The sequence below is a fragment of the Neopelma chrysocephalum genome, unplaced genomic scaffold (genome assembly GCF_003984885.1).
Source record: "Neopelma chrysocephalum unplaced genomic scaffold, ASM398488v2 Primary Assembly neopelma1_347, whole genome shotgun sequence".
Lineage (NCBI taxonomy): Eukaryota > Metazoa > Chordata > Aves > Passeriformes > Pipridae > Neopelma > Neopelma chrysocephalum.
Window position 1 is genome coordinate 3533234 of NW_020898011.1, and position 19969 is coordinate 3553202.

At 43.7% G+C, this 19969-nt stretch overlaps 1 protein-coding gene across 2 annotated transcripts; it reads left to right on the plus strand.

The window, feature by feature from the left end:
• The first annotated feature begins 20 nt into the window (after positions 1–20).
• Positions 21–19447, plus strand: RGS10 (regulator of G protein signaling 10). 2 transcript variants are annotated; one of them, XM_027705743.1, is made up of 5 exons: positions 21–111; positions 5390–5508; positions 6856–6942; positions 12477–12620; positions 16096–19447. In XM_027705743.1, the coding sequence occupies exons 1-5, from the start codon at positions 63–65 to the stop codon at positions 16240–16242; spliced, it is 546 nt and encodes a 181-aa protein (XP_027561544.1). In that variant the 5' UTR covers positions 21–62; the 3' UTR covers positions 16243–19447. The 2 variants fall into 2 exon arrangements, with proteins under 2 accessions (XP_027561544.1, XP_027561545.1); XM_027705744.1 differs by lacking the exon at positions 21–111 and adding an exon at positions 607–1077.
• Positions 19448–19969: the final 522 nt, after the last annotated feature.

The following is a 19969-nucleotide window of genomic DNA, read 5'->3' on the forward strand; positions in this document are numbered from 1 at the left end:
GCGGGGCGGGGGAGGCGCGGCCGCCCCGGGGCTCGGGCAGCGCGGCCCGAGCGGCGCCCGGGATGTTCAACCGGGCCGTGAGCCGGCTCAGCAGGAAGCGGCCGCCTTCAGGTAACGGGGCCGGGGGGGGATCCCGGGGCCGGGAGGGTTGCGGGGCTCCGGCGCCGCCGCGGGGGAGCGGGGGGCTCCCGGGCGGTCCCCGGGCGGTCCCCGGGCCGCGCCGCTGCCCCGCCGGCCCCGGGAGCTGCGGACGGAGCCGGAGCTGCCCCGCGGCCCCGCGGCGGTGCCGCTGCTCGGGATGCGCGGTGGGACCGTGCCGGGAAAGGAGCGGCGCTTCCCGCGGAACAGGGAACTGCGCTCCGAGCTCTGCTCGGGCTTCTGCCTCATCAGCCGCTTTTCAGCGCCCAGCTCCTGCGGGCTGCTCGTGCTGGGGTCGAGGTAACAGCCCAGAGCTTCAGAGTGCTGTTAGTCAGGCTGGGAATCGACTTTGAAGAGTTCGCCTTTGGAGGGAGCGTCTTAAGCTGGAATGGAAGTTACCCAGGAGTGATAATGCGGGACTTCCCAGTTCCCTCTGCAGACGGGCGCTGTACCGCGTTTGTGTGCTGTGAGTCCGTCCATTCCGGGGCGGTGATATCTGAGATCAGTCGGTGCTGAAACAACTGGGGTAAAAGTAGCAATCTCCGAATCCTAGAAAATAATACTACAGTTCATTATGTGCAGGAAGAAGTTGCAATCTTTCTAAGAAAAGCCAGTTGCGGTGTTTGTCTAGACTTGATTTGGGTTGGGTTTTTTTGGGGTTCTCTGGTTGTTTTTTTTAAGGGTATCTGTCTGGCGAACACTTCCAGAGATGCTACAAAAGCGGAACGTCCCTTTAGCTTCCTTCCTTATAGTTAAAAGTGGAATCCAGGAGCCATCTGTTGCTAGAGACAGTCAAAAGAGGATGTTGAGGCTCATGCTCTGAACAACCAACACATGTGAAGGGCAGCTCTGCTGTAAGGAAAAGGTCTAAAACTCAGCTGCTGCTTGGAAAAAATTGTTATGCGAGGATTCATCTGGTGATGCTTGGATGCATGGAAAGTAAGGGAATTTCCCCCTTTCAGCTGCTTACTTATGAAGTTTCCCACTGTTTCATACCTTGGATTTATTAATTCTGGACTGGGGATTGTTGCTGGATAGGCTTTCTGCTGGGCATAGGAAAAGACAAGGTATTCAGAGCACTTTTAAAGTAATAAAGGTTCATGGCTTGCAGCTTTATGATCCAGGTGAATAAGGGCAGGTGTGGTCAGAAGTTCTTCGAGAAGAAATTGAGATGGCTTTTCTTGTTTTACCTTAATGCTTGAATATGGAATAAGGAACGTTCTGTTTACGTGGTGCTTTTGTCATTTTGACTGTTTGTGTGACATTTATCTGTCAGGGAGTTTGCAAAAGGCGTGTGTGGGAAAGAGATGGTTGGAACAGGCGTTTAGGAAGGGATTCCATGAAGGGTGTGAGTCTGTGCTGCTTGATATGGGCCACGATATCAACAGCTGGAGAGTGGCAGCAGCTTGGGAAACCGTTGTAGTGCCCCTGGAAGGCAGAGTGATCAGCATGTCTAACTCAATTAGCTGGGTCTGAATCACTCACAGTTTGACGGGTTTCCACTTATTTTATTTTTTTCGCTCAAAAACAAGGCCCAAAACCATGAGTTTTGACTTGCAAAGTTGTATGTGTTGATGTTATTGACGCTTTCTGTGGTTTCAGTCCAAGTTCCTGATTGGAGAATGCAAACATTTGCCATTTTTGATAGCACTCTTCAGCTGATAATTGCAGCATTATTAGTGCTGCACTTACCACTCTCACACAAAGAGCCTTTATCCGCAGTCTGGTGCTGCAGGGCTATTGTGTGATGGGAAGGCAGCTTCTATATGAGTCTCCTCTGCAATAATGCTCCAGCTAATGTAGCTGCCTGTTTGTTATCTTAGCATGGGATCCTCTGAAGTTTGGTGCTGTTAAAACAAGCACTCAGTCATTTGCTGTGCTGGCTGCACATCGTGGGAGCAGTCGAGTCTCTGAAGCACATTTTCAACTCGGTGGAAAGTTTTGTTTCAGCACAAAACTTTTACAGCTGTGCCCTGCTGTGTGTGTGCTCTGCTGGCTTTCTCTGCCTCTTGGTTTCTAACCCCAGTAAAAGACAGCAAGCTCTGCTATGAAATACAATTAGCATGTTGCAGTGTTGGAAATGTAGTTAGTGTATTTATCATCTGTTGTGCATCCTGTGTGTTACTTTTACAGAGATACTGGTGGAAGTGCTACCATTTTGTAATAGCCTTTTAGATGCACAAAATTATCTCCCAGTTTTTCTATCAGCAGATGTCTGCCTTCCTCATTGAAATGATCTTACAAATGTATATGTATTGTTAAACGTTGGGATCAAGCTTGTTATTTCCAAGCATATATTGTCAGGAGAGGATTTTAACAGGAGAAAGTTTTCTTTATAGATACCAAACAGAGTTGAATATGTTTCAGGAGAATCATTCATGTAACTTCACTTATTGGTGTCTTGCCTTTTCAAATAAATAGTTTCAGACTCATTAATTTGTACTTCAGTGGAAGTATAATTTTTAAGGTAATTTAGTAATGTGTTGTGGGAGGTGGATTTGGGGATCAGCTTCTGGAGTCAGAAGTCAGAAACCTCTTTTCTGTCTTTTAAACTCTTTAAAAAAAATCTGGAAATCACACTTCAAATCTGCTGAATGAAACCAGCATGTGGCGTGGGAAGTTATGATCCCAGCTAGGGGTGGGGTTGGGTCACTTTTGTTTTAGAATATATGTTGGTGATGGCATATTTAATGGGCTATAATAAAAACACCCAGCAGTTTTAATGTCCTCATAAAATTTCAGGGTGTTTCCTACTGTCATGTGTCACGTGCAGCCCATTTATGTTTGTACTGAGAGTCTGCCTGGTGTCCCCTGCCTTGGTGTGGGCTGAGCTGGGGTTGCAGCAGAGCTGCCCAGCACCTGAGACATCCCACAGCTCTGGGAGCTCCCAGCTTCAACAAGAATGAGTGAGGCAAGGGGTAAATAGAAGGGTTGCAATGGGCAGAAAAGCCTCATCTTGGTAGCACAGGACTTTCTGGGCTGTGGGGAGCTTGTGAAGTGAGGAAACAAGCGGAGTAACAGAGCCCTGCACGAGGCACAGCAGAGTGGACACTGGGAAAGAGCCATGCAGGTCTTCCCTTCAAAACCAAGTGTTTTTTCTATTAATGCTGCAGGAGGAGAAGGCAGGGAGAAGGGGAGCAGGATCATAAGCGAGAGAAGAGTTGGGATGTTGACAAGGAGGAGCAGGAAGGGAATGTAAACGTAGAGAATCAAGCTGGGTAGGCTGGGAGTGAGAATGATGATCAGGGAGGACACAGAATAACCAGCAGTAAAATGAGAGACCAGTGAAAGCAGCTGAGGAGAAGGAGATGAGTGTATCCTGGGTATATGGAGCACTTGTTCTGGCCTTTGCTCGCCAGAATTTATTCTTTTTAGGTTCTCCAGGCCCTGGGTCTGCCCTGTGGTGCACTGGCTCGTTGAAATATGTGTTTTTCAAAATAATCATTAATGTCCACTGAAGATTTGGCTGGAACAGAAACACTAGAAATAAAATCTCATTTCCACGTGTTCTGTTCTAAATCGTGTATTAAATAAGGGAATGGCCTGGTTCTTCAGGCCATGAGCAGCTGCACACACAGAGCTGCCCTTCTGCTTGCAGGTGAGCACGACTGTAACGAGAGGTTCAAGCTCCTCAGAGGTTCTTGTGTTCTGGTCCAATGCACTTGGCTATTCCCACTTCAATCTCACAGATTTGACTGAGATTAGGAGCCCAGATACTTTGAGTCAGGCTGCTAAAACAAATGTTGCCAGTGATAACCAAGAACCACATCCTTTTGCACGGAGGGGAGGGGGCAAACCCGGGCAGCTTTGACTGGCTGTGCTGGTGTCACGTCTGAAGCTGCAGGAGTGGCTTGAGGGCAAACCTCTGGCTGTGGCTGCTGGCCTTTAGCTCCCACACTGTGCTTCTCATGTAAAAACCCCGCTCCTATCACAGGAGAAGGGATGCTCTTTCATTTAGAACAGTGCCCCATCTTACTTTTAGGAAAACAGAGAGACTTCCCATCTTCCTACCAACTCAGAACCCGGAGGCTTTGCTGTCGTGCCAGTGTTGTGCAGGGCTTTAACCATAGCATTTATTCCAGTTACCAGCTGAAAAGGGCATCTGATAGCACAGCTCTGCACAGATAGTTTTTTGAGATACATCCTGAGGTTTGGTTTCATGGTGGAAGAAGGGTTTTTTAACAGAGCTTAAGCAGAAGTTGCTATGATCCGTATTTCCAAAAGGTTGGTGGAGTGGAATGAAGGAGTTATTAAAATAAATAGAGGCTGTGTTGGTTCCAGGAAGGGTTTTGTGCACCTCTCCAGTGTGTAGTGACCTGAAATGGAGCTCTCATTCTGACTTCCCTTGGCCTGCCCTCCTGCCTTCCCAGGGTATTTTGTGTGTGAGAGGAGAGAAGGCCAAGCACTTTATGTCTGTTTTAGAGTTTTTCAGATGAGCAAATCCTTGGAGTCCCTCCAAGTAATAGGTTTTCCAAAGGGTAGACAGCAAAAAATTCTTTTTTTTTTCATCACCAGCCTTGAATGCAACTCATTTGTCCCTGGGATAGGGAAGATACAACCTGTGTGCCATCTCTCCTGCCTGTGAGAAGAGCAGATGTGGGCACAGCCCAGTGCACCTTATAAAAGGAGAATTTCAGTGGACTTGGAAACAAACAAAGAGAAAACCCACCCCCTTGCCCCAAACCAGGTTGACTCAGCTGCAGTGAGGCTCTTCTGCCAGCTGTCTTTCCTCCCAGTTAGACTGGGTTAACACCTTGGACTGGTTCTCCTGCTGAAAAAGGCATTATTTTTCTTTCTCTCTTTGCTTTTACCCAACCTCCAGTCTCCAGTGACGGTTCTTTTCTTAAAAATAAATTTCACATGTGTGACTGACCAGGAATTGCTTCACAGGAGCCCATGCTGCAGACAGTGTCAGAAAAAAAGCAAAATGATGCTTTTACGACACAGACTGTGGTCATTGTGTTCCACAGGCAGAAGGTGCTTTTGACCTCCTGTAAAACAGTGACAGTGCCTCCTTAATGCTCATGAATTATCTGACTGTAAGGAATTTTTACCTCCTCACAGAGAAAGCAGAATTCCAGTATGTGTGTGTGTGTGTGTGTGTGTGTGTGTGTGTGTTTATCTTCAGTTTTATGGTGTTTCCTTTAAAGACAGCAGCTGTAATCCCGGGGTGCAGGGGCATGTGTGATTGCCATTTGTGCCATTTCTAAAGAAGATGGTGTTTCTCTCGATTTTTTTTTTCTTTTTCCAGAGATAAATGACAGCGAGGGTCACCCGAGCAGCAGCCACCAGACCTTGAAAGGAACCTCAAAATGGGCCACGTCGCTGGAGAACCTCCTGGAGGACCCCGAAGGAGTGAAACGATTTAGGGTGGCTATATGGGGATTTCTGTAGAGCAGAGTTAGCATTTAAAGCTGCACGAGTCAGGGTGCAGCTGTGCCAGGCTGTGGGCACAGAGAGGTGGCTCCTTTAGGTCCGTGCCCTGAGCAGAGGTGGCACATTTGGAGCTGTGCCCCCAGCTGAGCTCCCGGGGCAGCTCCCTCCTGGCTGCACCTTCCTAATGGGATCTGTCTGCTCCTGACAAGCTGCTGTGGGATAAACTGCAGTCCTTGAGCCACTGCTCCCTCCTGCCAAGTGTTATTTATCATCCCGGGCTCTTTATTCTCATCCATTAAGCAAAGAGTTACCACTGACAGGCTCTGAGCCTGACGACTCTTAATCTGCGTTTAGCAGCTGCACTGAAAAGTGTTCCCTGGCACTCTACTACCAAGTGTGGGCTTGTGCAGCTCGAAATGGCTTGAGGTTTAATTAGGTGAGGGTGGTGAGTTGGTTTTTCAAGGTTTCTTGCCTTGTTAGATGTAAGAATAGGAACTACCCACTTGAAAATGCTACTGATAAAATGCTCTGGGATAATATGGTGTCCTGGCAGACTGGTTTAACAAGTGATGTAAACTAGAAGTACAAAACACTGATTCTGAATTCTTAAAAAAAAAAAGAGTAATCGTGGTGTTGTTTAATTCTTGGCATTGCTTGATCTCTATTTTCTAACTCTTGAAAGAGAAAACTGATGATCTTGGAGCTATAAAGGTTTCAGCCATTATGTTTCATAAATAAATTTAATGCTCATTTTTCCCCTTTTAAAGCCTGCCTCACTTTTGGAGCAATGTGCTGGGTTAAACACTGTAGAGAATGCTGATACATCTTCTGCTTTAGTTTACTCAAGGGAATTTATTGCCACTGATGATCATGTTTAGAAACACTTTTATTTGTAGAGATTTTACCCATTAGAAAAATCAGAAAGGTACCAAGTGAGAATCTCAGGTGATCTGTGACTCTCATTAAAATAGTTCATTACACTCACCAGCTAATGAGCTCATATATTTTTGGATTTCCCTTTGAGTAGTGGCTGTAAAAGTGCTCGAGTTATTTAAGGGAGGCTGAAGAAACTATTCCTGTTAGTTACTGATGTGCTCTGAGATTAAATGTAGCCCATCATCCCCCTGGAATGTGCTTCCAAAATGCAGAATATGTGATGTTCCTCTGTGTGTTGGTATGTGCAGATGCACTAATGCAGTGCTTCTGTTACACTGGGTTGTGTAAACTCGTGGTAAAATTCACTGTAAGCAGCTTCTACTTTTAATAGCTACAGGAGGAAGAGAGAAAAACAACTGAGAAATTGAATTCTAACATTTGTGTGTTTGTTTCTCTCTTTCCTAGGAATTTTTAAAGAAGGAATTTAGTGAAGAAAACGTTTTGTTCTGGCTAGCATGTGAAGAATTTAAGAAAACACAGGGAAAAAAACAGGTATGTTTCCTGAACAGATTTTAGTTGTCAACAAAGTTTACTCAGCAGAGGTGGAGCTAAAACATTCCTGTTGTATAACGTGCTCTGTGTGAATGCAAATAAATGTGCTTGAAGAAATTGCACTAAAATCATCGTGGTGGAATTGTTTGGAAACAAAGCTGTTCTATTTCAAATCAAAACAAAATGCTGAAATTGTCAAGTTTCCCATGTTTTGAAACCTCTGAACTTTTTGTAATTGCTTGGGAATAGTAAAAGGTTTATTAATTCATGATTCATTAATGGTGTTGCATCATCTTGCTTGCAAATATAAAGATATTTCATTCAGGACATTTTTAAAGCATAGCAGCTATTACATGGCAACAAACACCACTGTGATTCTTTAGTGAAACATAAAAACACACAGCACAAACAAAAATATTTTACAGTACCAAAATGTAACATTTTGCCTTATCAAATGACAAGTTACAAAACAAATAAAAGTGAGGGTCTATTTAAAATCTTTTTTTATTTAAATATATTATCTAAATCAGTACATACCTGCAGACAATATTCATTTTCATGAAAGCTGTATCTTTCTAGTAGCAAATATTCTACTGGAAATTTTTTCAGCAGCCACCTCTAATAAGTTTTTTCCACTGCTTAGACCTTGGTTTACATTTAGACCCACCAGAAATACAGGATCCACTTTCACATTTAGACTCTGAAACCTATAAAGTCAGGCCTAAAATATTTATCATGTTTTGTTGCTTCTGAAAAAGTGTTTTGTGACTGGTTTCTTTTTTTTTTTGTTGGTTCTGTTATTTTCTTGAGAAATTTCAAATTTGTTTAGTTGTGAATATTTTTTTGGTGTTGATAAATCCATAATACCCCCTCCCAAAATAATATATTTTCCAATAAGAGGAAAATGTTGGGTTTGACTGAGCACTTTGTAACATTTAGTGCTGTTTCAGCTTGGTGTATTCAGTTGCTTCCCTCCCTCATTAAAGGCCCACAAATGCAGATATTCTTCAGAAAAGAACAACTAGTCAGTCTGCTTTTCTGTAAGGTCCCATGCCTTGCAGTGGGATAATAATTATGTTTTTCCCTTGCTAAATAATTTCCATATTTTTAGCTATTTTAGGATTGCATGTGCCAGGAAATGGTAAAGTGATGTACAGAGATAAGAGCTTAGTGAATCCTTGAATGAATTGCCAAATGAATGGACAGAGACTGAACTAGGTTCTGTTGGGATTAATTATTCAGTACCAATCATTACACAGCACTGCCCAAACTATTTTAACTGGCTGGAATAAATGTGCTTTAGAATGACACAGACTTACAGAGAGTTTTTATAGCTACTGCTTGTGGATGCCTTTGTTTAGATAATTTACAAAGCTGGGAAAAGCACTAAAAATAGAAATATTTCCAGTGTTTATGATAGCACGAAGCCTGAATTTGTCTTCTGAAAGTGACTCTTCCAGAAATCAGTTTGTGTCTGTTTACTGTAAGCAAAGCATTCTAAAAACAAATTTTTACCTGTTTTATAACCTGTTTCTCCTTAAAACTGGTTTACCACAGAAAGTAACTCAAAGACACTTAGACTTTTGGCCAGATGAAGCTGGTATCAGTTTAACCCAGACTGGAGTGGGTCCAGAGGAGGCCACGAGGATGCTCAGAGGGCTGGAGCATCTCTGCTGTGGAATCTGACTGAGAGCTGGGTTGTTCAGCTTAGAACAAGCTCCAGGGAGGCCTCAGAGCCCCTTCTGGTAACTAAAGGGGCTCCAAGAGAGCTGGAGAGGGACTTGGGACAAGGGCCTGGAGTGACAGGACAAGGGGAATGGCTTTAAACTGAAAGAGGGCAGGGTTAGATTAGATACAAGGAAGAAATTCTTTGCTGTGAGGGTGGGGAGACACTGCAACGTGGTGCCCGGGGAGGTGGCTGCTGCCCTGTCCTTGGAAACACTCAAAGCCATTGCTGGGTGGAATTCTGAGCAGCCTCATCCAGTGAAAATCCCTGCAGAGGGTTGAAACTAAATGACCTTTAATGTCCTTTCAAACTGAAACCATTCCATAATTCTATAAATGTTTTTTTTCCCCTTATTTTAAAGTATAAGAAACTTCTCATTACTTGACATGAGAGTTCTGGTGTAGAGTTTTTCTTGGTCAGTTTAAACTTGCACAAAGGTACCACTGTGCCAGGGGTGCTCATTGTTACCCTTCCTGTGCCAGCCTGGAGCAGGTTTTGATTTTGGATGGGCTGCTATTCCAGTGGGATGGACTGGATGGCTCAGTGACTCTTCTGTCCTTCCCTCATGTTCTTTCTGGTCTTGGCAGGTAGATGCAGGCTCACTCTGCTCCTGCTTTCCTTTGGTTGCAGACCAGCAGCATTAGTGCCATTCCAAGAAAATACCCTGGGCCTTTCCTCGTGGCTTAATAATTTTGTTACTCTCACCACAGTCACGTGGGTTCTGCCAGGAGCTGACTTAGGTCAGGCCAACACAGGCAGATCTTACAAGATGCTGTGCAGACACATCTTCTCTGTGCCCTTCCTCTTGAGTGAGAGCAGCCAGGAGTGCTGGATCATGGGACCAGAGGCAGCACTGGCAGGAATTAGGTCGAGTCCACTCGTAGCAGTGAGCTCTTCTGCCACCCATATGTTCCTCATCATAGGGCACATATTTAATTATGGAGATGGGAGTGGTGGGGATCAGTGAATAACATTTAACTTTAAGTGTTTTATTGGAGTTAGTCATGTGTTGTTGCGTTTGGGACTGTCAATGAAACAAACAACATGTCATTGGTGCTGCTTCCCGGGGTTTTAATGTTTCTGCTCTTGCAGCTGAGCTTTTAAAATAAATTACAGATTGTAATAAATGCTTCCAGCAGCAGGGGATATTTTCAGCTATTGCTAAAGCCCACCAAAATATCCACGTGGAAGTTTTGCAGAGAATGGTTTCAGAACAAAGTTACATATTCAGGAGTTCCTTCTGTCTCTTCCCACATGGAATGTAGCAGGGGTTTAGCAGGACAGGGTAATGCTGCACAGCTGCTGTCTGCTGATGCCTGCTCTGACGAGCATCTGGGGCTTCCATCCACCCCATTTGGGAACCACACTCACGCTTGAGAGCTGAGTTTGACCTTAGGAGAGGAAGTGGGAAATAATATTGTATCCACTTGAAATAGTGAGGGGGATTGCTGCAGACAGAGCTTTGTGCTGCAAACGGGAATTTGGCACGGATGCTGGGGGGAGCACACAGATGGGAGTGAAGAGTGCCAGAAATCCTTTAACAACCACCTGTGAACAAGATCCCAGTTTAAGTGTTGTTTCAGTTCCAGAGCAGAGTCCCCTGTGCTGGGCCATCAGCTTCAGGCTGATGCAGAACAAGGAATGCCACTGACTGAAGGGGGGCCAACCCTGTCTCCTCCACCTGAACCTGGCTCTCCCCAAATCACATTTGGGGTGTGCACAAACACACCGGCAGCTTTAGCTGCACTTTTTCTTTAAAACAAATTATAAATTGTAGTTACGCTGATGCTCTGCTGCTGAAGCACAGATGTGGCACAACACTTCTGTTTGCAGCTGAGCCCGTGAGGTTTAGCTCTGCATTTCCATGTTTTCCCATTGCTATAAACTCAGGTCCCCCGTGCCTCTCCAATGGTCCCCTCTCTCTGCCACAGCTCTTTCACTTCCTTTCTTTGTTATTCTTCCTCACAAAATCCAGAGAGCCTCCCTGTTTCACCAACCTCCCACGCAGTCCTCTGGTTCCCCTGCTCGCTCTTTAAACTTCCCCACAGTCACTTCTAGTTTTGTGTTTCCTCTCCAGCCTTTCTCTGCTCTTTCTCTGCAGTGCCCAGCTTGCTCCTGAGTCCTTGGGCAAGCAGCACCTTGTGCCGTGCCTGCTGTGGAGCTCCATCTGCCTTGAATAGCCAGCAGCTAAGGACACCCTGACAGCTCGAGCAGAGCGGATAACTTTTAAGCCCATACTGCAGCTTTTCCCTGGGTGTGTGTGCTGCTTTTCCTCTCCCTTTATTTCCTCTTTTCCACTGACTCAGTAGGAGGGCAGGGTTTTTTTTGGTCCCTTACCCTTCTCTCAAATGTTGTTGGAATTTTGACAGCAGGTTCAAACTTATTTAGGTAGGACAGGCAGTGCAATCCCTTGCTCCTGCAATAATAGCTCAGGCAGCTTTGCTGGGTCTGCATTAGGGCATTAACTTTGCCAGTCACAATTCTGATCAATGGGACTAATTGCTCATGTAGAACAGATGTGGCTGACCCAGTCCTCCCTGATCTGTGAAACTGGAAAGATTGGAAATTGTTAAAAACAGTTCATTGTGATCTAATGCACCTGACATGTAACGTTCTACCCATCAGATGGATAATCTGTTTTAAAAATACTGGAAAATGTGTGTCCCCTTCAGCAGCGAGATAGTTAACTCTTTAGGCCTCCTGAATACTCAAACACATGCAGATTGTGTTCTAATTATCCCCAAATGCAAATGTATCTCAGCTGTAAGACATGAAAGAAATTCTGTGGCTCCTTCATGAGCAGGGGTTTAAATGCTTCCTTCTTCAAGCCCCCTTCCCATCAAAGGCACAGCCCTCCAGCTGCTGTGGGGCTGTGGTTACTCAGCAGAGGGGCTGTGGGGAACACTGAGGAGCACCCAAGGCTTGGGATCACACAGCTCCTGTTTTCAGTGTGCAGAATTTGGATTGTAGCAGCCTCTGGCCTGGCTTGGCTCTTTCTACCCCTCTGGCTTTCTCTTATCCAACCTTTTGGTCAAGGAGGAGCTTGCATTCAGAGGATTGTGACCACTCACTCACTCCTCTGAAGTTTAAAGGTGCTGGTTGGGTCAAGATGTTGTTGCTGGTACTGGTTTGCCAAGGGAAGAACTCTGAAATCAGGGCAGACACCAACAAACAGCTTTGTGCAAGTCACACCTACCCTTATTTATCAGCTTTCAGGGGCTATTGGGAGCCTTATCTTTACCATTTGGTCAAGTTGTTGGTGTTTTCTTGGCTCATGTGGTCAGTGTGGTAGGTGAGCTGCTCTGAGGCAGTGGTTAAGATAAACCCTGCAGCATAAGTTATCTAACACAGATTATACACTACCTTTGCCTAGGTTTGCCTTGCAGTGAGTTTCCACAGTGTTTTTCCTCTGTATTCCTTGCACATACTGATGATCTGTTAGTAAAAACAGCCTTCTAAGTAGTGAAGACAAGGCCTAGTTGATGGTGTTGAGCAGTTCCACGCTGGATACTCACATTCAAACACCACAACTTGCTCTAAACCAAGTGCTCACTACTGGTAGCTTCCACTGATGTCAGTATAGATGTTTGCCTGCAGAGATGTTTTTCTTCCAGTACAGATGAACACACACAGGTAAGCTGATCTATGTGTATTTGTTACCTTTTTATTTTTAAATTCAGAATATGTTTTAGTTTTAGGATGTGGACTTCAAGAAGTGACCTAGATCTGTCTCCAACAACACATTATTGAGATTACAGAGATTATCTACACAGCAAGTAATGCTGTAAATAAATATGTCCTTTTGCAGATGCAAGAAAAAGCTAAAGAGATTTACATGACTTTCCTGTCCAGCAAAGCTTCCTCCCAGGTCAATGTTGAAGGGCAGTCCCGTTTGAGTGAGACCATCTTGGAGACACCTCACCCTCTCATGTTTCAGAAGCTCCAGGACCAGGTAAAGTTATTTTGTTCAATAACACAGTTTCATCAGTTTTTGCCTGTTTTTAATGCACTCTGCTTTCTGAGCACGAGTTGTAGGAAGGTTGGGAACCTGACTGGCCAGGTGGGCACAGAGCTGGGTTGGTTCCGTGCTGGGGATGTTAAATGCAGCTGCTCTGAGGCACCACAGGCTCTGGGCCCCATCTAACCAAGGCCAGTTAATTAAGACACTCCATGCAGCCATTCTAATTCCAGTTCAGGACATTCCTGGAAAACTGGGTGAAGTTTTCTCCCGGGTTCCTGTGTTCCCCCCGCTCAGTAACTCTGTGTCTTGGTTTTCCTGTGTGTTCACTTGTGCTGAGTCACTGCTGATGTTTGTTTCCATAGTTGCCACTGGTTTCCTTGAGAGCTCAAGAGTCTTCATTTTGCTTTGTTTTGGTGTTTGTATTGATATGAACATAACACAGTTTTCTGAAAAGCCTCCTCTTCTGTAACTTGGAGAAGTTGGTGTCTGCTTTGCCTTTTCCCAAAGAACTTGGGAGGTCTGGCAGAAATTAGGTGATATCTTGCAGGCATGTCTTTGGGTGGTGAATTTTCTTGATATTTAGCTGATTTTAAAGCTGAAGTTATGAAGTGAGTCATTCTTATCTGCAGCTTTCCAGCACTTGCAGTACTATTTTTAAATCCTGTACCATCCTCAGGACTACCTGCATTTTCCATTTGTCTCTTTCCTTTTGTGGAGAAACAGCTCAGTGATTTAAATAATGTTTTCAACCCATTTCAGTCAGGTATTGAACACATTAGTTGGGTCTGGCTGGGTCAGTTGAAGGAGTCTGAGGAGCAAAGGCTCTGCTGTCTTTCAAGCAGGTTCCAAGTCATTAGCAGTGGAAATGTCTGGAACTCAAATTTCCATGTGAGGAAGCAGAGTTTTTCATGGAAAAACTTCTGACTCGGGGGGGAGAAGGGAAAAAGAAATGTTCTGGTAAATCAGAGTGGGTGATTATGAGAGTGAAGCTGGAGAGACTACTGGAGTTAGAATATTCTGCAGTTTTACAAATGACATGCTAGAAATATGCTGGACCAATGGTAGAGGAATCCCACTAGTGTGGGAAGACAGTCTGGGAACTTTTACAAACAAATGCAGAACGTTTATGGGTCATTGCAGGATTCCACTGCTTGCAGCTACTGTTTACTGCTGTTAGATAATAGTTCAGAAGAGTTATGGTCTTCTCTAGTTTTCAATCCTTATAAAGTTATGAAGAGTGGTGTAATTTGTTTTCTAAAGAACATTCTTAACTACTGCTGGTGCTGTGTGTCTGAAGTGTAAAGAGGCAGAGCTGGAAAGCCCCAGCCTGATCTGCAGCACTGCTGGGAACCAGCACGTGGCTTCTCCAGAGACCTGCTGGTTTGACTGGTGCTACTGGTGGGCTGTGGGTTTGTGCTCACGGGGTGGCCTCAAACAAATGGCTTTGGGCAGTTGTTGGTGCTGACTGAAGTGGTGAGAGAGTGGTTCATGGAAATCTGTGTTTAAAAATACTGGAAGGGTGAATGTTGCTGCTCCACAAAGGCAATGGGAGGAGGGGAAGGGCAAAAGAGGGTTCTGCTTTTGCACATGATCATAAAATCTGCCTGTTCTGTGCACTTGGCTGACCAGGCTGCAGAAGATATTGATCTCACAGTGCTCTGTCTCTCTGGCAGATGCTTTAAGAGATACCAGGGACAAGAGTTCTTAACACTGACACGATGTTTTAACAGGCAACATCTCCCTTACTGTTTTTTCCCTTGAGCTGCTTGGATAAATTTAATTACATTGTAGTTGGCCAATGCCTGGAGGTATAATTTGGCTTGGCTTTGTTTAACTGCATTGATCAGAGTCTGCATTGATTAGGGTCTACATGGAGTGGGTGCTTTGGGATTGTCCATGTTCCAATATGTAGCTTATATAACAGTATTTCCACAGCTCTAAACATGAACTTAAATATTTAAATATGCAAATGAACAGTGGTTGGTAAAATCCACCACGTAATTTACTTGTAAGGGAGCTATTTCAGCAAACACACAGACAAAAACAGTCAAGTTTTGGGTGTTTGCCTTTATCTGTCCAGGTTCCTTGAAGATGTGGAATGAAAAAGCAGTTTAAGGCTGTTTTCTTCCTCCTAGCAAACAGTTGTGTTACCTGCTTTTGCTCTCAACTAGAAGGGAGACTGTAAAGGTAAAGCTGCAGTTATTCAGGCATGGATTAGCCACACATGCAGGTCAGAATCCAGAAATTTGTCTTGGAAATTGGGTTACTCTGAGTACCATAAAATGTAATCAGTCCTGAAACATGACTCAGAGAGGCTCCAGTGAAATAACAGGCTGAGGGTGATGTTGGCTTTGGTTTTGCCTCAGTTGTAGTTCTGAGGTTAACTTTTTTTCTTCCCCTCTGTTGCAAGACCAGCTTAAATATATAGTCCTGACCTTGACACCTGAACAGTTTCCAGACTCCTCTCCCAAGGTTTTCTGTTTTCAGAAAGCTCCAAAAGAGCTGGAGCTTTTTTGTCTGTGCTGGATACAAATAGAGGAGCAGAAGTGATGTTGAGGGACGAGCCTGAACTCAAGCCCTGGGAGAGAAAAGCTGTACTTGGTGCTGACTTCATGCTTCCATGCTGGCCAGGAGAAGAGGGGCAGCTCTTGGCCTAGTGTAAAGCATAAAGGCACTACTTTAATCCACCACCAATTTAAAACCACATTTTATCTGGTAAACTATGTCTGCACTGGATCAGCTCTTTGTGGAAGGTACCTGCAACATTTCTGAGCTGGCCTGAGACCAATCTTGATGTAGTGATCTAAAAAGGATGGGAATATTGGCATAAGTTTAAGAAACCTCAGTTAAACCAGTTGTTTCAGTCTAGGTTCAGTTTGAAGTTTCAGTATTTGTGTAAATTATTTAGAGGCTTTCCGCAAGTATCCATATACATAATGAGTAACTGTGTAATATTCAAGAGGAATTGCAGCCAGAAAGGTGTATAAAAGGCCCCTCTCTTTCTTCAGCTCTGCTTTGTCCCTCTGAGTATCTTCCAGACCCCCTCCCAGGAGGACACCCTTGCTGGGTTTCACTCCTGGCAGCTCTGGAAGCTTAAACCTACCTCAGGAGGGCACCAGGCACTGTCCTGCTTGTGCTTCTGACCATCCTGCAGAGTGACCAGGGCATGGCACCTCCCACCTTCAGCATTAGGTTTGCAGAGTTGGCTACTGTGAAAAACATAGTCTGATTCTTAAACTAATATGGATTTTATTGCCAGACAGTGACCATGGAACCTACAATGTTGTTTGGTACGTGCAGCCCCTTGGAGACTTGGAAGTGTGTATTTTCAGTGTCTCACTTTTTCCAGTGGTGCTTTAGCACTGGCAGGACAAAAGCACCCTAGAATTGATACTGTCCTTCTCATTTAAAAATCTCCTTTTCCTCAGGTCATTGGTTTTGTGTTCTTTTCCCCCTCTCTTACCAGATATTCAACCTCATGAAGTACGACAGCTACAGCCGCTTCCTAAAGTCAGACATATTCCTAAACCATCAGAAGTGTGAGGAGCAAGAGGAGAATTCAGCAGAGGCTCAGACTGCAGCTAAAAGAGCATCAAGAATTTACAACACATGATACAACGAATCTCTTCAGGAGAGGCAACACAGTAACGAAGTTACACTCAGGAACAGTCTAGGTTTAGAGCAGCTGCATTTAGGGCTTTGGAGAGCTCCAAACCTTTTTAGGAGATGACCTTCTTAATTGCTTGAATGACTAATTGTTTTTGCATGATAGCTATTAACCAAGCACCCATGGAAAGACTGTTTCCTGGATAAAAGGCTGAGATATTCCTCCATAGCATGAATTGCCTTCCATATTTCACAGGTTAAAATGCTTTCAGTTCTTGTGTTTTCTTTAATGTCACCAGTGATGATGAGAAATGGGAGACAGGGTGGTTGTTGTTTTATTTTTGCCTTGCAGTTTTTATTTGTGACTAGCTTTTACATCCTGAGCTGCTGGGAGAAGCTGTTGAGGAGTGCATTTCACATTGCTTTGTGGATGAGTCATTCATAGCAAATCTAATCACCAAGGGACAGCATCTTTCAGGTTGAAGTTCAGTAGAATCCAATCCCTTCCTATGTGACTTTCTTTCACAGTGATACCTGTTTAGCTTTGCCTTCATTGTTCAATCAAAATACTTCTCTAGTCATAATTTTAATTTCTATATTTCCTAAATCCCCCCCCCTTTTTTTTATTTTTTGCAGTAGACAATCACTTTCTTCAGAAGGTGGAATAATCTTTATTCCCTTGGGAACAGAAGCCCTAAAATAGACAGTATCTCTGAAGAACTTCTGACTGCCTTTAGGAAACGTGACAATAAATATCCCACTAGGGCACACTGATTCCAGCAAACCTTGCCTGGGGCATGTCCTGCATGTCTGTGGAACATCAGTGTCAGGTGCTGGTGTTGGGAAGCATCTGGTCTCTCCCAGGTCTCCAGGACAATCCTGCTCTTTGCAGCAAGAGCACTTTTTGGCAAAGGACCAACAAACCGAATCTGGTTTTGTTTTACTAAAATCTCTCCACTAAAGTCACCCTGCCTTGTTTTGTTTGCTCCAGAAAAGTATTTCAGGGTTTTGTTTTTTCCTAATTGTGACTTTTTGGAGAGCTGCAGTGGAACAGGGGGTTGGCACAAGGATTGAGCCATTCTCACACCAAACTTAAGAGGAAGGGGAATTTATTTCTGCCTGATGCCATGAAAGATGAAATGTCAGGGAGGGTAAAGGAAGATACTCCCAATGAGCTCCTGTGTTGTCCTGGGAATGTGTCAGAGCTGCAAAGCACATCTTGGGGGACTGTTTTTCAGGTGTTCAAATATTTTTTTTAATTAATTCACTTCAGTGTTACTGAATTGCAGTTTAAGTTGGGAAAGTGTATTAACTACTCTATTTACAAGCCTCTCAGTTTGTAGTTTAGCTGTTTCACATTCACTATTTACTTTTTCATTTTTTTGCACTGCTTGTCTTGAACTTTTGTTTATGTGCTGGCTAATTTCAATGCACAGTTAGCTTTTGAACATTTTATACTTCTTTTTTTGTCAGAAAGGCCAGATATGTTTTACATGTTACTGTCACTATCAGTGTTCTAAGCTAAATCTAGGCTGCCATTTTTGAGAATGCAAACTCACTTTCTAGACTTGATTATTTCTCTTTAACTCTGAGCCACTCTTTCAGGTGATGTACAAAGAAAGTTGTTTCCATGGCCTTTTCCCTAGTTAGATGTAAAAGTGGGAATGGAAGTTCTGATTCTTCCCCCAGAGCTACACACCCTGCTCATTTTTAGAAAACCAAAGGAGAGGTCAGTGCCTCCATATGTTTGTAAGGTGTAATTCTTATGCACTGAGTTATTTTTCCTATTATGCTCTCAAAAGATTTGATGGTGAAGTCATATTACTTCAGGCACTTCCTGTGGTGTTTGACCTCATGTTTAAGCTGTATTTCAATGTTTTATCAAATAGGGATGAATTAAACACGTGCATGAAGCTATTTCTTTATTTTTGTTTCTGAGAGGTCCTAGGAAATGGGATCATCCAGTTTTGGACTTGCCAACTCTTTGTAATCTCAGGATTACCTCTTCTGAAAACCCACTGTAATAATGATCTCTTAGTGCCTGCCACAGCACAGGATGGAACTTCTGATAGCATTGAATTCCTGGGGAGTGAGCAGTTTAACCAGTTTAGGAGTTGGGATTTGTCCCTCCCCAGTATTTGCTGCAGAGGTTTCAGTGATATTGAAAACTTCAGGATGGGGACCTTCATGGGGAAAATGCAGAAGGAGCTCTTACCACATTCATCACATGGATGCACAGCAGATTCATTTTTAATCATATTGATTTTAAAAATGCATGAGCAAGGGGGAAGACTCCTTGACTATCATGTTTTAAAATAAATAGAAAGAATAAAACCAGGAGCTGCATGAACAAAGGTAGGGCATTAAAGAGAGAAAATATTTGTTTGTAGCTGCTTATAAACAACATTTTCCTTGGCAATATGCTGCCTGCCAGGTACTGTCTTTGCTTGCTAAAAGCAAGTGCCCCATATGAGTAGACACCAAGGTGCTTTACACTATTGCCAGACAAAAGTTTTTCAAATTGAAATGTATTTTTTAGCAGCATCTCAATACCTGTGATGTTTATTTCAATACCTATTATGATTCTAATATGCCTAAATCCACAAAATTCTTAATCTTTGAATTGCTCTTTTACCTCAGAGGTAAAAAGTGGATTGCCCCATTGGCTGTCTTGTTTATGGTATCTGGTTTTGTTTTATTTTTAGAACACCAAGAAGTAAACTTGCAAGGTACAGAAATCCAAGACTTTTCCTATTCACTAGATTATTTGTATTTTTCAGTAGAAGAGTAATCAAATTAAAACCTAGCAAGTAGATAGCTGTAATTGCAGCTTGTGTCTATGTGGATTCAGTTATTTTACTTCTGTTGATTTTGTCACTGGCCAAACTTACTTTGGGAAATAGATGACATTTGCTCCATGTGGCATAGAACAAAACACACAGACAGAGAAAGAACTGCTTCCCTACAAGTAAATCCTGCTTTCCAGGAACAACTGCAAACATTACATAGAACCTCAGGCTGTAAGTGGGTGCTCAGTTGCTTTCTGTAGAGATTAAAGATAGGATCTGCTGCTCTTCGTAGAACTTACACTGAAGGTATGAGCACAAAAAAAAAACAAGCTGGAGAAGTTTAGTGCCTGATTGCATGCCTTGAACTCTACCTTGTTTTGTGTTTCTCAGCTAAAAAAATTAAAATACTCTACAAATACACCATATCTGTGTGCTGACAGCTGGTTTGTGTTTTGAACACAGTTTGGGCCAAGATCACTTCGTATCCCACAGTTATCCCGTTTTCTGCTCTCAGCCCCCCTTAGCACAGTTGTTCACAGCCTGTCCTGGTGTGTTTTTCTCCTGGAGGATGGGGTGACACAGTGGAGCTCACGTCTGAGCCAGCCCTTGCCTGAACAAGTTGCAGAAAGTCCCTTGAGCAGTGAAAGATGCTTCTTGTACCTTCTGCATCTCCCATTTCTTTGTTCCTGCTGCATTTTTTCCATGGCACTTGCAAACCCATTGATGTGGAGGAGGGGTTGAAAAATCAGGGTAAGGGAGGGAGAGAAAAATACTTGAATGTTCAGGTTTGGATAGCAGTTTAGAAGGTGCTTATATTTTACTGAAAATTCAGACTTATTTTAAATGGGTGGCATTTTCATCTGAGTTAAAAACTAACTAGGTCTATGATGCAGAGAGGTCCTATGGTTCCATGGCTGGTTCAAAGCTGAAAAGCAATCTCTTCTC

Excerpts from the sequence above, each read along its gene's own strand:
- RGS10 (XM_027705743.1), top strand. The coding sequence starts at position 63 with ATGTTCAACCGGGCCGTGAGCCGGCTCAGCAGGAAGCGGCCGCCTTCA. Across the intron at positions 6,943-12,476 it reads AAACACAGGGAAAAAAACAG|ATGCAAGAAAAAGCTAAAGA; the intron begins GTATGTTTCCTG and ends GTCCTTTTGCAG. Across the intron at positions 12,621-16,095 it reads TTCAGAAGCTCCAGGACCAG|ATATTCAACCTCATGAAGTA; the intron begins GTAAAGTTATTT and ends CTCTCTTACCAG.